Consider the following 15,534-nt stretch of genomic DNA (forward strand, 5'->3'; position numbering starts at 1 on the left):
GTTTCAGTAAGTTTTTATTTAAATAAGCAGGGTAACGTCAGATAATGGTGTTTGAAGCTCAGACGGAAGAAAGGTCTGACCTCTTAGAGAAAGAATGAATTCAATCCCAAAATAATCACATTTTTGTTGCTAAGGAATTATCGTATGCCCGATGAGTGTTTATCAGCTGTTCACATTATTAAACAATAGAGGGCAGCATTGACACAAATGTTTCCCATTTACAATAAAAAGCTTAGAGATAATGTTGATAAAAATGCTCCAATTTCTGACGAACAAACACCTTTTGTACCCGTTACTCTCCCGTAGTTTGTCTCTACAGCACGGCAACTAAATCGTCAGTTGTATTCTGTGTGGGTGAATCAGTCCCCCTGATGTCGAGCGATTCCCTTCAAGTAGTAATTTGAAAGTTACATGCTTGTTAAACACGGAGGCCTCCCGACCAGTCAGACGTCCTGTCACGCGCTCGCATATGAATCACCATCAACAGGCCAAGGTGGAATTTGAACCATTAATAGCAACCTTGGCGAAGTAGAATCTTTTTACCTGTCGAGTTAACGGTTGAGTCGCTGGAAAGCTCCCGAGTGAACTCCGCGAAACACTTTCTCCGGCGCGACTCGTTCTTCAGCACTGAAGATAGTCCGGCGGTCTGCGACGCTGCTCTGCTTCAGAACTAATCAAACTGGGTTTGATCGCCACTCGAGGCGTGCATGTCCGTTCAGAAAAACGTCGTACTCCAAAAAGTGATTAAAAAAAGTTGTCCAAAATATTAAAAAAAAAAAAGTCATACTACAGCATGTCGTCCAAAAAGTGATTAAAAAAAAAAAAAAAATGACGGCATGTTGTTCAAAAAATGACCCAAAAGTAATTTTTGTATGTAGTACAGCCGGGGCGATGCGGCTACGTTTTTTGATGTTTCGCCGTGACACAGGAAGTTGATGTTTAAGGTCAAACGATGTTTCAAAACCTCATGAAACTTTGCACACGCGTCAGGCAACAACTTTCATGAGTTTTTGAAGCCGCCAAAAAAAAGGCAATTTTTTTTTTTTAAAGAAGAATAATGAACAAGATCGAGAAAAAAATAAAAACTCCAAGCGGGAATATGCAGACCCTCGCGTGCTGCACGTCGGGGAGCCGGCGGCCCCCCGACCCGCTGGGGGCCCCCCAACGTGCAGCGTGCGAGGGCCCGCATATCATTGCTGGCAGTTTTAATTATTTATTTTTTTACAACTATCCTTACAAACATAAGAATTTGTGTTTTCTTTTTAAACTGAACGAGAGCGAAGAGGACTCTTTGTATACGATGTACGGTTTGACCGTTTCTGAACACAAAAAGCAGAACTGGAAATATGGAGTATAAACTGGAGTTTTGCCGAACGCCTTTCTTCCAGACTGCATCTTTCACTTATGTGTCACATGTAACCCCCCCCCCTGTAAATTTAACGTAAAACAGTTGAATGAAATTGATGGGTTAATACTGCAATTTTGACCAATATGCCGTAGGGAGCAGCGGGCGCCGCAGGAAGAGTCAAAAGTAAAAAGAAAAAAGAAAGAAGAAAAAAAGAGAGAGGAAGAAAAACCAGGAAGTAAATCAGGCAGAGTCAAACATGGTAGCTAGCTGAAGTGAGAGGAAGTCATTTTTACTGCTTGAAAGTTGATGTTAAAGTTATTAAAGATGGAGGTACTGTGTATCGGTATGTTGTTTTTCTGAAGAAGGCTGCGGAGGACCAGAATTTAATGTGTTTGGATGTTTGTTCTCCGGTGAGTGTATTTATATTTTTATGGCTAGTTTAAAGTGAACGTAGTATGTGCTTATTTTCAGTAAATGAGAACAAACAATTGGAGACTTCATACTTGATAGAAACCAACAGAACGACCGACTGTGGACATTTATTGCTTCAGAAACGTTGGTCTTGTGGGATTTTATTTGATCAGTCACTGACAATATTTTGTGATTTATTTGTCTGAACAATTCAATTAGAAATGAGAGTGGCTTGTCTGTCGTAGCGTAGTCCTGTCCCTGTCCTGTCCCTGTCCTGTCCTGTCCTGTCCTGCTTAAATGTGGACAATTGAATTTCTTCCTTTTTTTTTTCTTTTGTTTTTGAATGAATGTGTTTTTTGTTTTGTTTCATTATTATTAGTTTTAAATAAATGTAATCTGTCTATTTTTAGAAAGTATAAATCATACTTATCCTCATTACAGGGCCTAAAATTAAGGTGTAAACTATTACATGTCCTTTACCCCTTTTCGCTAGCAAGCAGTTATATGTAACTGATATGACACGTAAACTTATTCAATCATTGACTGTGTAAAGTCAAGTGAACTACTTGCTGTCACTATGCTTACAGTTAATAAGTAAAATATGGGCAACTCAAACATACCTGGATGTGTAAATGGGCTTTGGACAGTCATAAACAAGAAAATAAGCACGTTTCTGTTTTTCTGCTTTTGGGAGGGGCAGTAACATGAAATCCTTGAAGCAGTGTAATTATTCACGACTTTCACCATACCTGACATAATGTCTGTGTTTGACATTATGATCATTTTGTCAGCGAATAACAGCCGTGACTGTGTTTCTTCATGGACTAATGGATAGTTGAGTAGAGCACAGTTTCTGCACTCATCATCATTTTAGGAAACAGGCAACTTTTATTTGAATGACTTTACATTTTAAAGATGTAATTCACTCTGAAATATTAATAGTTGGCAGTATTTTTTTTTTATACTTAAACATATAAATATAGTCTTAGCTCCTTTGAGACAAAATGTTGTGCTCCAATAACAATACATGGATTTAAAACAATACATAAATGCAAAATTTACATTTACCTTAAGCATTTTCTGCCAGACTTATTGTTATTATGTGTTTTAAATGGGCAGCATAACGTTGATGTCACTGTCAAAACTAATACAGTAAAGCTGCAGAATGTCAAACCAAAACACTGAGCCCAAAGGCACAAAAATGCTGAGGAGCATTCTGGTGAATGATCATTTTATGTAGGTTGGGTCCTCTCACATTTATACAAAGTCATTTGATTCATTGTTATTATTAAAGTATTGATAAGCGTAGCTCTAATATTTCTGCAATAACTACAATAATAATAAATAAATCAAACACACAAGTGCTTCACAAAAGATGTATTAGTTTCATTCAACAATGTTTGTGGATGTTGAATGTCAACACTTTGTCTAAAACAAAAGTTAACGAGACTTACTGTTAGAAAAATTACTCGGAGGCTAGATTCAAAATCAAACATGTCGGACATTTATTCTTGCAAGAAGGAGCAAAATACATGTACACTCAAAGAAGGATGTCCAGCACTGCTCCACTGCAGCTTTTATACAGTGTGACAAACAGTTGACAGTCACCCCCCCCATTCCTTTTGTATCTGCTTTCGTATGGTAATACTGAGTTGGTTGTAGGTCACAAGATAAGGACACAGGGGAGTCGTCAATTGGATGCCGAAAATAAAATAAAATAAACTTTCCGGAGCCACTTGCAAATAAGATGAAACAATCTTATTTTCTTTCCATCACTTACCCTTAAAATATCATCACTGTCCTGATTCCAGTTAAATTAATGCATGGCAATGTTAATGACAAAATAAGTGTATAAAAATACCAAATGATAACTATATAAATTTACAAACAATCCTATTACGATCCTAAATCCTGTTAGTGACACTTTTTCACATGAACATTTGTAATGCTACACATATACATGTAGTTTATATAGTTGGTATTCTCCTCACAAATGGTTTTGATTAAAGTTTTACACTTGACCTCGATGGGACAAAAGATGTAAAGAAAAACAGTGGTTTAACAAAGATACAAGAGTCTGCTATTATTTCGCCTGTCACATAAAAATTCAACCTAACAAACTAATGGCAGTGAAACATTTTATGTGTGGCATCACCTGCTGCCACTAGTTTATTCAGTAAAAATAGAAAAATATTTTAGAAGCACCATATGATTTTTTCTTTCTTTCAACCTACTCCTGCATAAAAACTCTCATATGTCAAAATATATCCCCCCCCCTTTTTTTTTTTTTCCTGTTTCCGATAAGGGCAAGAGTAGAAGTGTGTTGTAACGAGCCGGTCTGAAGCCACGGCTCTCTGTGTGAGATAGAGGCTGAAATACCACATGGTCCTCATGAGTCACGTAAAGCTTTCCCTCCCACCACGCACGAGTGCGTCATCTTTAAGAAGAGTTTAACTATTAGCCTTTCTAAAAATGATTTGAGGTCCAAGGTAGTAGTTGGCACTTCTGTAAATACCACTCACAGTTTCTCCAGTCTGGACTCTGGACTCCTGCATTGTTGTCATTAATCCATTATGGACTCTGGCTTGGAAGTAACCTAGTTGAAATAGTGTCCATCGCAGTCAGCAATGCTCTAATCAGGTGTATTTGATAGAACTCGCACTAATCAGCAGCTGAGTAGAAAGCAAACTGGAAATGTGAGAAAACACATTTGTGACAACAACAGAGCCGTTGAACTAAACCAGTAACAATGTATGGATGGTAACATTTATCAGAGGGTTTGCTCTCTTATTAAATCTCATTTATTGATATCACTAAAAGGCCTATAGACTCGCATAATGTCTGACTATGTGAAACCATTGTACTTGATCTGTGATTTCCAATGTCGAGAGTCAACAATTTAAAGTATGCCACAGACACTCACTGAGGTACAAAGCCAAGGGTGTGTTTGATTTGTCTTTTCTGCTGCTCATTTCCTTCCCTTCTGTGGAAAAGATGAGAGGAAACTTCATGATTGACGGCAACACAAGTGACCACGAGTGGCTCAGTCGTTTTCAGATGTAGTGTCTCTACGACAAACTTCCAATTTACTGGAAACTTGTAACTAGAAGTTAATGATGTATTTAATTTTGCTTAGTCTTTTTTTTTTGTATCTGAATTTGAAACGGAAATAAATCGTCACAAAAAGTTGAACAAATCTGGAAACTCGCTAGACCAGAAAATATGAAGTAAATGGGTATATTTATATTTGCATGTGCCTCTACAACTTTTTGTCATGTATGAACATGTTAAATTTTGCCACTTTTATAAAAAGAAAATTTAAAATCTTTAAGCCATTTGTCAACTAATGTAGGATTGTTGATCAATGAGTGTTTGCTGACTTTACATTATCTTCACCTTACCTTCTTACTGTATTTCAACTTGATTCCTATGGGTCTAGTTTGTTTAGGGAGTCCAGCTCTTTTGATCTTAGAAAACTGCTTTAAAAAGGCATATTGTGCAGATTAAGTTTTTGTGGGGTCTTTAAGGGCACAAAGCTTTTAAAGGTCTTCACCAATAGGATACTCTTCCTAATTGGATGCTCTTGGTCCCTCTTTGTTTTCTTGGAAAAAAAACCGTCCCAAAAGGCACCTTCAGGAGGCTACCTAATGCAGGATTGTTACTTCCTGAAATCCCTTTTAGGCACACAAAAGATAGGAGAAGGAGAAGTGGTATATCTACACCACAGAGTCCTCTGACCTGCTCTCTGCTGCAGGTGCACGGTTTGCATGAAGAACTGCAGCGTGAACTGTATGAAACAGAAGGCTGCTCATGTCTTTGTCATTTTTCCCAAAGAATTGTCCCTTCTGCAGGATATCAATGACAGAAGTGTTACAGCTGGCGAGGAGCAAGCTCACACTGATCTCTTTATATTCCTTGACCAACCCTTTAAAAGTGGCCATGCCTGTTGAGTCTATGAAAGGGATGCCAGAGCAGTCTAAAACTATTGTGTGGAACTCCAGTTCTCTTTGGATCAGCCCTACAACCACATCGCTGTTGGTTTTCTCCCCATTTGCCTTGGCCTGCTTTGTGAACATCTCTTTGGCCTTCTTCTCTGCCTTTGTCCTCTTAGTCAGCTCCAGGAAAGGTTCAACTCCGACAGCTTTGTAGAGAGATTTGAGGAAAGAATCCTTATTAGCGTAATACAGAGGAGCCTGGAAGCGGAAGATCTGCACCCGCGGTGGAGACATGAGGTTCTCATACTCCTCCATGTCCTCGTAAAGATCCGTGTCTTTGACCCGGCCCAGCAGAGAGACCTGACATCAAACATCAGATAATTGAATTACTTTAATTTCTATCATCTTTGAAAAATCTTAATTAGTGCCACTGTATTTACTCACATTTGGATTCTGGGTCTTAAAGATGATGCAGATCATGGAAAAGACAACTCCAAAAAGGAGACCCAGCTCCACGCTGATCAGAGCCGTGGCTAACATGGCAACAAGCCAAACTATGGTGTCATTATGGCTGGCTCGCCACTTAGCTGGAATGTCCTTGAACTTCCTCAGTGCTCCCCGAAGGCTAACAATGATGATACACGCAAGGACGCATTTCTGGAGAGCGTAGAAGAAAGGTGCGAAGAAGAGGAGAACAAGAAGGACTACCAGGGCGCTGATCAGACTCGATACCTGGCGCACGGAGACAGTAGGAAATGGAGGAAAAATTATTATTATTATTTTTTTTGTTGTTGTTATCAACAGATCAAAATGTTGTTTTTTGCTGCTCTGAATGCCGAAGCTCTACACATGGCCTCGGGACACACTTCAAGAATGTTACTATAAATGATTTCCTCACACAGGAAAGCTGGAAATTGCCAACCGGCAGGTCCAACCAGTATTTGACTTCTGCAGACCTCCTTTCCCAGAGGTAGTTTTAATGACGGACTTTCATTAGAATGACATTTCATTGTTGTCATTGGCCTATTCAGCCTCTGAGTCATCCTTGTGAAGCAAATAATTGTTGTGAGAACTATTTTTTCAAGATAATGAAGATAGTGTTATAAGTCTAATGTAAACCAGACACAAAATGGACATCAGTGTTTGACCCTTTCTCAAAGTGTCAGACTCACCTGTGTCTGGCAGCCTGTTGAATCCTTCACCATGGTTTTTGCCAGTGCTGCGCTGGTGGTGAAACAGTGGAAGAAGGAAGGGATGATGTTACAGAGGCTGATGGCCAGCATCTCCTGGTTAGGGCGAACGGTGTAGCCATTTTTCTTTGCAAACATCTCGGACAGCGACACAGTGAAGGCAAAGCTACAAGACAAACAGACAGTTGAGGCGGTAAATTAATCTTTATCATCAAAGTCATGTTCACACCCTTTTACGTCACATGTGAAGGCTACAAAATTGCAGCTGTAGCACCTTGCAATAGAGGCACATGTTAATGCCAAGCAAACATGCTCTTAATGTGGTTGTAAATTACCTAATGACTGCCAAAGGAATGGCATCCAGCGCCACCCGTGGCATCAAACTGAAGCTAGGCACCTGGGGAGGGATGAATCCTGTGGGGATGTGACCGGACACGCTGGAGCCATAACGGCTGTTCAGGTCTCCAAAATGGCTGACCAGTGTAGCACCTGCCACGACTATCAGCTCGGTCGGTAGAGGGATCTTAAGACGATTTTTGTAGCGCTCCTGGATCTCTTTCCCTGCCACTGCGAATAAAAATATAAAGTGTTATTCCATAATAAAGAAAATTTGGTGAATTGAATACATTTGGGAATCCGAGGTGAGCATATGTGAATAGACGTGATGACTCACCTAATATTGAGATACAGATGGCACTAGTGACGAGGTCACACAGGTTGGTTTTGTGAATGTTGGCGAAGATGTTGATCCAGGTGACGACCACCGTGCCGTAGCCCTGGTGACGAGGAATCTTTAGACCCAACAGGTATTTAGCCTGCACTGTCAGGATGGTGAAAGAGGCTCCCGTGGCAAAGCCATCGAGCATGGGAGCCGAAAGGTATACAGACACAAAGCCTAGTCGAAGCACTGCCATTATAACCTGTAGGAGGGGATCAGGATTTAGAGGCAAGAGAGGGGAGGAAGGGAGAGACAGAAGATTGGAGGGGATGTAATTGAAACAGAAAAAGGAGTGAGTCTGCTTCATTTTATTGACAGGTGTTAAACCAGATTTTAAAGGCTTGTGGAAATGTTCAATTGTGTGGTCAATGATGTTAACATCATTATAATTTAGCTTCCACAAAAGCAGCACTAAAAAAAATTCTTACCACAATAAAAACTGTTGCTCACCACTGGAGTATCATGAAACCATCTCCATGAAGTGTGCACCATGTCAGTCCGGTGCACATTCATATGTTCATTAGGTACTTAATAAATGAGGATCCACACTAGAAAACATAGTGCCACACCGCTACTAGTGATCAACTGCACAGACTTTAATTCAGACATATGAACCCCGTCTAGACTTGATATTGAATTGTTTTTCTGATAACGTTGTTAGGGCAAACCTCATCACTGGCTTGATTCTGTTTAAAGGCAGCATTTTGTTGAATTAATGATGCTATATTGACTGCGGTGCACAATAAAGTCAGAATATACCTGTTCCTTTACCTGGTAGATGCCAGTCAGGAATGTAACGGCAGCAGCGACGCTTATGGCGTAACACTCCTTCCCGCACTGCACGCCCATCAGCTCAACACTGTGCATTTTACCATCAGTCAGGTTGGTGCCCAATGTACCATTGAAGATATCAGGACTGGCTGCAGTGGAGTCCTCGTTTAGATCAAAACCTGCCAGGAACACCTCCCTATACACCACCTGTAGGTGGATACAAAACATCGGCAACAAATCTCAAATAATCAGTACAATAAAGTAAAATGTTTAATACAGTTGTAAAAAAAAATCCTCAGTGTCATTAAGTCATAAATGATGCTAATTGGCCAGCAATATCTTTCTGTTGATTATTACCAGTAGTAGTAGTAGTATTCAGATTATTAATGACACCACATGGTTAACAATGTGCTTGTTGGAGAATTACCAGGAACATTTCCTTTAACCTGTCATTGAAGACCCAAGTATGATCATTGGCTGTTTCTTCCAATCCATTACCTGTCCAACCATGAGGCTCATGAGGCTGAAGATCCCCACAGACACATGTCTGGATGTCCCCATGAGAAAGTAGATGATGTTGGCATAAAACGAGGTGTATAAGCCATAGATGGGCTCCACTCCTGCCAGCAGACAGTAGGCGATGGCCTGCGGTACCAAGATGATACCCACAATCATCCCAGACATGACATCACCCCAGATGTACTCTCTGAGCTTGTATTTAGGCAGCCAGCGCACCACAGGGAAGAATCCCGTCAGGGTGGATCGCACTCTGGGCACAGAGCATGTCACACCCTGCTTCAGCTTGGATTTGAGGACTGAAGCTGTGGGCTGTCGCTGGCGAACCCGCCGCTCCAAGAGAGGTGGCGGGCACAGTAGGGCTTCTGTGACCTTGGAGACCTCCTCCATGGTCCACGGGAGGAAGAGGAGGCAGCACAGTCAGAAGAAGAGGGAAGGGTGGACGTGGTCAGCTGTGCTCCTGAGAAAGACAGGAATGACAGGGACAGATGGTTTTATATTTAATGTTTCTCACCAAAGTGCATTTTGTGTATCTCTGAGGTCTAACAAACCTGCATGCTAGCTTCCCTACCTGTGATCTCATGCAAGACAAACATTATGCCCCAACTAAAAACATTACTCCAGAGCGTTACTCCACAGAGTACAAAATTTGATGGCTTAACTAAAATGACCAACAGTTTAAAAAGTCTTTAACCTGGCAGGTTGCCAAAAGTCTGTCCAATTAATCTTTTTCAATAAACCTTTTCTATCTTATCGAATCAAATACAAAAAGACAATACATTTTACAACGTGGGCCAAAGCTAACAAGCTACATCCTGCCAGTCTTCCTTACAGTCTCTAGTTTTATGATGTTGTGTAATTTTTGTTGATGCAGATCCTTTGTGGGTGTCATGCTTTTAACCTCTGAATATGTGAATATTCACTCCGGATTACAAATTAACTGTACTGTTTGGTGCCTGGTAAAGGTAATGGACTGAAGAAATGTTCTGAGATCATTTACACTGGAAATTTAAAATTAGCCAAACATTTTCAAAGATAAAATTGTCAGGTGGCTTTTAAAACCCATGACTGACACCCCTCGTAGCATAGATCAATTGAACAGCACATTAAAGACACAGCGTGCGATTGGCTGGCAGCAGAAGGCCTGACTTTTACTGTTTTTAGTAGCAGCGGTAGCAGAGTTAATCAGGTCTCAGAAATCATAAAACTCTCTAAATGACATGTAATCAGCTTCTGCCATCACAACACTGCTATGTGCTTTGATTTCGACTTCCTGTGGTGGTGGCTTTCATGGACCGATATGACAGATGAATAAGGAGGAAGGCTTTTAGTTATGTTTACATCCATCATATTTGTAGTTTTGCATGATGTATTTAAATTTTTGATAATGGATCCGAATTGAAGCATTTCATTTATCTTTTAATCTTTGTTGATGTTTTTACGTACTCTCTCTGTGTAGTTTTACTTTGCAGCTCAATAACTTCACTTTGTATAGAAATGACCCATTTAAACAAACCAATACAGAGACAGACTTTGTTCTTTTAAATCTCACCTGACATTTTTAACTGCTAGAAGACACAGGAAACAAATAATGACCCATTGCACTGACATAAAACACATGAAATCAAAGAACTTCTTCCAAAAAGAAATCAGGAACAGAAGAACAACATAACTTTTGTTAGGTAAAAACTGTCCTGATTAACTGCTGACAATGACAGGAGTCACACTGAGGACCCTCAGGGACCAAACACATAAAATATACCTCAGTGTCAACCCTGAACTACATTGAAAACAACTAATTAAAGCTGTTCCTGCCGGCCGTTTCTAATCAATGTTCTCCCCCTTCATCATGTGATATAAAAGCACTCCACCGCTGCTTAGAAATTACCCTTGAGTGGGGAGCCACCTTTCATTAGTCTGGATGCTAATTCAGCATTCACGCTATTGTTATTTTGATCATGAAATAGTTTTCCTTCATTCATGTGAAGTCGACGATGTTGAGGGTCAGACATCAAAGCTAAAATCAGTAAATAGAAATTGACTCATCCTGAGCCATCAAAAAAACAAGTAGCTGATATTTGTATTGTTGATATTTATTTATTTTTTACCACTTTAAATCATGTCATGTCAGGTCGTCATTATTACAACAACATTATCTTTTTTTTTTTTCAAATCTAATACATTGCATCAGCCTAAATATCATTGTCTTAATTTTGCTTTCGGTTTGTTCTTGACTTCAATGTTTGCAGTCTACCGAAAAGTAAGTAAATGGTGTTTATTATAAGCATTTGCAGATATACAGAAAATGTTTCGTTGTATTAGCCAAAAGTATGAAGAAATATATTATTCCAATGATTGAAAAAAAAAATCATCAGATATACAAGTGACATGCTGATTTTATGACAAAAAAATTGCATCTATCCACACAATGAGTGAAATGAAAAGTAAAACAATCAAGTTGGGACACAATGTAATCATGTAAAACGGTCAAGTTTCAATACTTTAAAAATAAAACCTTTTAAAATTAAGTCAACGGCAGCTCTATTCCACCACCTGACTTGAATTGATTTAGAGAACTTATGGTTTTAAAAAGATGCAAATCATCGTCCACATTCAACTTAAATTGCAGCCAAGTGAAGGTTTTTAATAGTTCTGACATCAAAGAAAACGATAAAGACAATTGAAACAGTGACAATGCTGAGATGTCCCACTCGAGCGCTCAACCAATGTAGACATAAGATGACACATGATGGGACTGACTGAGGGACAGCTGTCATTAAAAGACTGGTGTGAACCAAACAACACCGATCCAACTCACTGATGCTTCCTGAAATAGAGTGGAGATCATCGCTCTGTTATCACGGTCTGAAAATATATTGGTAGAACCGCAGAAACGGACAAAGAAAGAGACACCTTTATCTCACCCTGTACAGAAGTTGGTCATTATTATAGATACTCAAATTACTGCTTGGGCATTTTTTTTTAAATAGCCCTGCGTTTTAAAGGATGTTTGAAACAGTGGGTATGTGATCTAGACGTCTTTATAACAGCAGATCAAAACTGCGCTCAATAGATATCAGCTCAGTCATAACAACATTATCTTCCCACCTTCTATCATATTAGTGAACAATTCCTGTGCTGCTTTTCTAACTTTCCTGATAAAACATAAACAAACTTTGAAAGAATTAGTTGTCATTTCACATCCAAAAACGTGTCTGCTTCCAAATCCAGATTATAGACTGAATGAAGTGTGATGATTTACTCACCTGCAGAGTCAAAGGGACAAACACGAGTTTAACTTTGTGTTGACTGCCTCAACTTCTTGTCACTATCAGTTTGATCTATTTCGTTCTCTGCTCTGCTCTCTGTACATTTCTCTCCCTCGCTCATCCAAGCAGTCAGACGCAGTAGATGTGAGTGTGAACTCTGTTGAATATATCGTCAGATAAGAGCAGCCCTTTGCTCACCCTCACCCCGCTCCCTATTGGCCTGGACACTGGGAGTGGGTGGGGCTTAAATTTATGGTACTCTATATATATGTGTGTATGTATATACATATATATATAGATATGTATATATGTGTATATATATTATTCACGCTATATTATATTTATATATATAAATATATATATATATATATATATATATATATATGATATGTGACAGATGTGTGTGTGTGTGTGTGTGTGTCAGCAGGTTAAACCAAGTCAATTTTTTTACTGGACCACAGTGTTTGTCTGCCCCGCACAGACTCGTAAGTTAGCGTGGCTTACTGTTTAAATACAGCCTGCACACGGAGTGAATTACATGGCAAACAGAGGATAAGACATACCTCAGGTGTGTAGGCAGAGAAGTGCTGCTGATGTCTGGGTGAATTGGGTGGGAAACCATCACTATCCGTTTTCTATCACGTAAACATATATGGGCTGTGAGTTATGTTTTGTTTTTCTATCACAAGAGGATCTAACAATGATTTGTTCCTACGAGGTTGGTCACGCATGCAGGTTAGAACAACACACTGTGTAACAATCTTGCCACGTGTTAAGAGTGTTGACCAAAAAAAAGTTTCTAATTACAAGCCTTAAAAATCTGACCTTTTAATCCATTCTTTATAGAAAAAGTCCTCAATACACTCACATGTCATTGTTTATTAAAAAAAAAAAGTAGTTTCAAATGTTAGCTAGAGCAAAAACTTGACACGTCCCTTGCTTCTTCATAACACATTTAATCAAACATTTGAATTTATAGCAAAAAAGTAAAATTTGTGCTTCTTAACTTACAAGTTGGAGATTCCAAATTCACTTTTTTAATACGTTTGACTTTGTTCTTGCTAACCATTTTATTTAGTGATTTGTGTGATTTTTTTTTGTTTTGTTTTTTTTACGGGCGCTGCAGGTTTCCAGTTATTTCACCACCGTATGAAAATCACCTCTCATCAACGCGCCCCTAATATGGAAAGGTAAGTCAATATCTTGTTCGTACAGTGGTCAGAGTTCTGTTATTATTGACAGGCAATACAGTTGTAAGTACAGGCCGGTTTGAAAAGCTGTCGAATTACCTTAAATTACCCTCCAAGAATGACATGGAAGTGATGACAATAAAGTCGGACATGATGGTCACTGGGGATTGGCTGCTTAAATAAAGATTTAAAGCAAATTGAAAGAGGGGGCAAAACACAGCAGACTAAAAATGGGACAGCATCCGGCCGAAGTGGAAATTATACAGAAACTGGTAAATGGATAACTGGAAAAAAAAAATTCAAAGATTGAAAGAAGCTCAGCGACATCAACCTTATACAAACAAATCTTTACTCATCAAACTGAAGTGACCGTAATGAAACACTCATGTTACTGATTGAATCAGTTGCTTTTTGCAGTAGAGCTTCCCTCTCTGGTGACGGAGAGATCCGTTTGTAGTTCCAGTGTGGTCACTTCCTGGTTTAAATGCTTACTGCAGGACATGTGCAGCTGTACCTGTGCAGGGCTAGTTTAGCACTGCAATGGTTTGAAGCAGCAACGGACTGAACATCAAATTGAAGAAAATGAGACCAGTGAATGTGGCGTTGGTCTGTACAGTGATGTGTTCACTTTCATAATGTTGTACACACTGAAGTGATTTTTTTTTACAGTGATGCGGTTGCTTAGCTTTGTAAAAATGTAAGATGTAACATGTATGTAGTTCCCACCTTGTGGTAGATGCAGTCACTTACAGGCAAAAGAAACCAAAAACAATATCGGTTTTGTTTTTGTTTTTTTCAGCAGAAATATCCAGGGCAGAGAGATCGAGCTCTGTAAAATGTTACTTGCTGTTTGAATTAATATATTAGACAAAAGGGTGCCATTTTTTTTTTTTTTTTATCACATACTTTACATAGTTTAGATTTAGATTCGCTAACTTTTTGAACTGCTAAGGTTTTGCTTTGAACTTGCAAACTAATTTCTGCGTAATTCTGTTTAGTTGTCTTGTTTATTTTATGTAAATGTATGAATTTAATGAGCTTTTTGGTAGTTCTCTTACCCTTAATGTAATTTTAAACATAACCAATGTTGCTTGTTGTGTAAAATTTCTCAGTTTGAAAGTGAACTTTAGTTCTTCCTTCAACATGAAGTACATACTGCTGGCACTTTGTACCGGTCTGTAAAAAGATGTAAAGCTCTTCAAGTGGCTTTTACATTATAAGTGAACTGGGGATGGAAATGAATTCAATATTACCCTTCATTACAGCTGGCATTGTTTGGATTGCAAAGAAGAAGAATCTCTGGCTGAATGAGTGAACGAAAGACGATAAATAGAGCAGTTATTCACCATATAGGACAGTGGGTCTCTGTGTGTACGCTTGTGTGCATATGTGTGTGTGTGTAATAGTGTGGGTGTGTCCCTGAGTGCATTATGTGCTGGACTGAATGGCATAATTGTCAGTGTTGGTGTGAAAATGTGTCCGTTTACTTCTTTATGTTCTTCTAATGCGCTCTGTCACGATTAAGAGTGAATTCACCTTTGAAACAAATCACAGAAACATCAAAGACGAGACTGTCTGAACAGTCGCAAGATGCGAGGGGTTTCTGCCCGACTCGTCACCCCTCTCGACCCCTCACCGTAAAGGAAAAGCCCCTTATCCTGTTCCCTCTGACAGGATTATTGTAACTGCCCCTTTAAATCCACCCGCAGCATCCATCTGTCTGCAAGTCTGCTCTGCCTTCTACAAGCTTCATCACATATTCATCACAATTTTTTGAGACAGTTTGGACAAATGAGAAATGACTCACCCAAAGAGAAGGAGCAGCTTGATTGTGCCCTGGAGGCAACACTGGCCATCTCCCCCTGAGTGATGCCTCCTCATTCCCCATCAGTCTGTTTTCCTCTGTGCTGCCGTCCACTCACTGATTGTCTGGCTTCTTCCTGCTTCCTGCTGCAAAGCATGATGGGAGCAGCAACCCCGTCTTGTTCCTATCTGTGGAGTGGAGCATATAATGTGTGTGTGTGTGTGTGTGTGGGGGGGGGGGGGGGTGGGGGGCAGAAAGAGGGGAGGAGACACTTCTGCCTTTTGATGATGGTTACCATGGTGACTAAACTACGGCTGGTGAGTGTGTTTGTACAGATGGAAGCTTTTTAGTGAGAAATTCAAAGTGCACCCTGCATCTCTGA

At 39.6% G+C, this 15,534-nt stretch overlaps 1 protein-coding gene across 2 annotated transcripts; it reads right to left on the reverse strand.

Moving 5' to 3' along the window:
• Positions 1 to 3,240: 3,240 nt before the first annotated feature.
• On the reverse strand, positions 3,241 to 15,310 carry slc26a1 (solute carrier family 26 member 1). 2 transcript variants are annotated; one of them, XM_069162685.1, is made up of 8 exons: positions 15,156 to 15,310; positions 8,872 to 9,349; positions 8,374 to 8,580; positions 7,558 to 7,804; positions 7,220 to 7,451; positions 6,867 to 7,050; positions 6,139 to 6,426; positions 3,241 to 6,054 (listed from the first exon to the last, which is right to left on the reverse strand). In XM_069162685.1, exons 2-8 carry the CDS (start codon positions 9,277 to 9,279, stop codon positions 5,476 to 5,478), a joined length of 2,145 nt encoding a protein of 714 aa, XP_069018786.1. In that variant the 5' UTR covers positions 9,280 to 9,349; positions 15,156 to 15,310; the 3' UTR covers positions 3,241 to 5,475. The 2 variants fall into 2 exon arrangements, with proteins under 2 accessions (XP_069018786.1, XP_069018778.1); XM_069162677.1 differs by having other exon boundaries at positions 8,362 to 8,580.
• Positions 15,311 to 15,534: the final 224 nt, after the last annotated feature.

The sequence above is a fragment of the Embiotoca jacksoni genome, unplaced genomic scaffold, assembly GCF_022577435.1.
Source record: "Embiotoca jacksoni isolate LCO1_2020_lvr unplaced genomic scaffold, fEmbJac1.0.p SCAF_10, whole genome shotgun sequence".
NCBI classification, from domain to species: domain Eukaryota; kingdom Metazoa; phylum Chordata; class Actinopteri; family Embiotocidae; genus Embiotoca; species Embiotoca jacksoni.

What these genes read in the sequence shown, in the direction of transcription:
- slc26a1 (XM_069162677.1), bottom strand. Translation starts at nt 9,279, where the DNA reads ATGGAGGAGGTCTCCAAGGTCACAGAAGCCCTACTGTGCCCGCCACCT. An exon ending in ATTCCTTTGGCAGTCATTAG is followed by an intron (nt 7,051 to 7,219) that starts GTAATTTACAAC and finishes TTTGTCTTGTAG; the next exon opens with CTTTGCCTTCACTGTGTCGC. An exon ending in TTAAGACCCAGAATCCAAAT is followed by an intron (nt 6,055 to 6,138) that starts GTGAGTAAATAC and finishes GTTTGATGTCAG; the next exon opens with GTCTCTCTGCTGGGCCGGGT.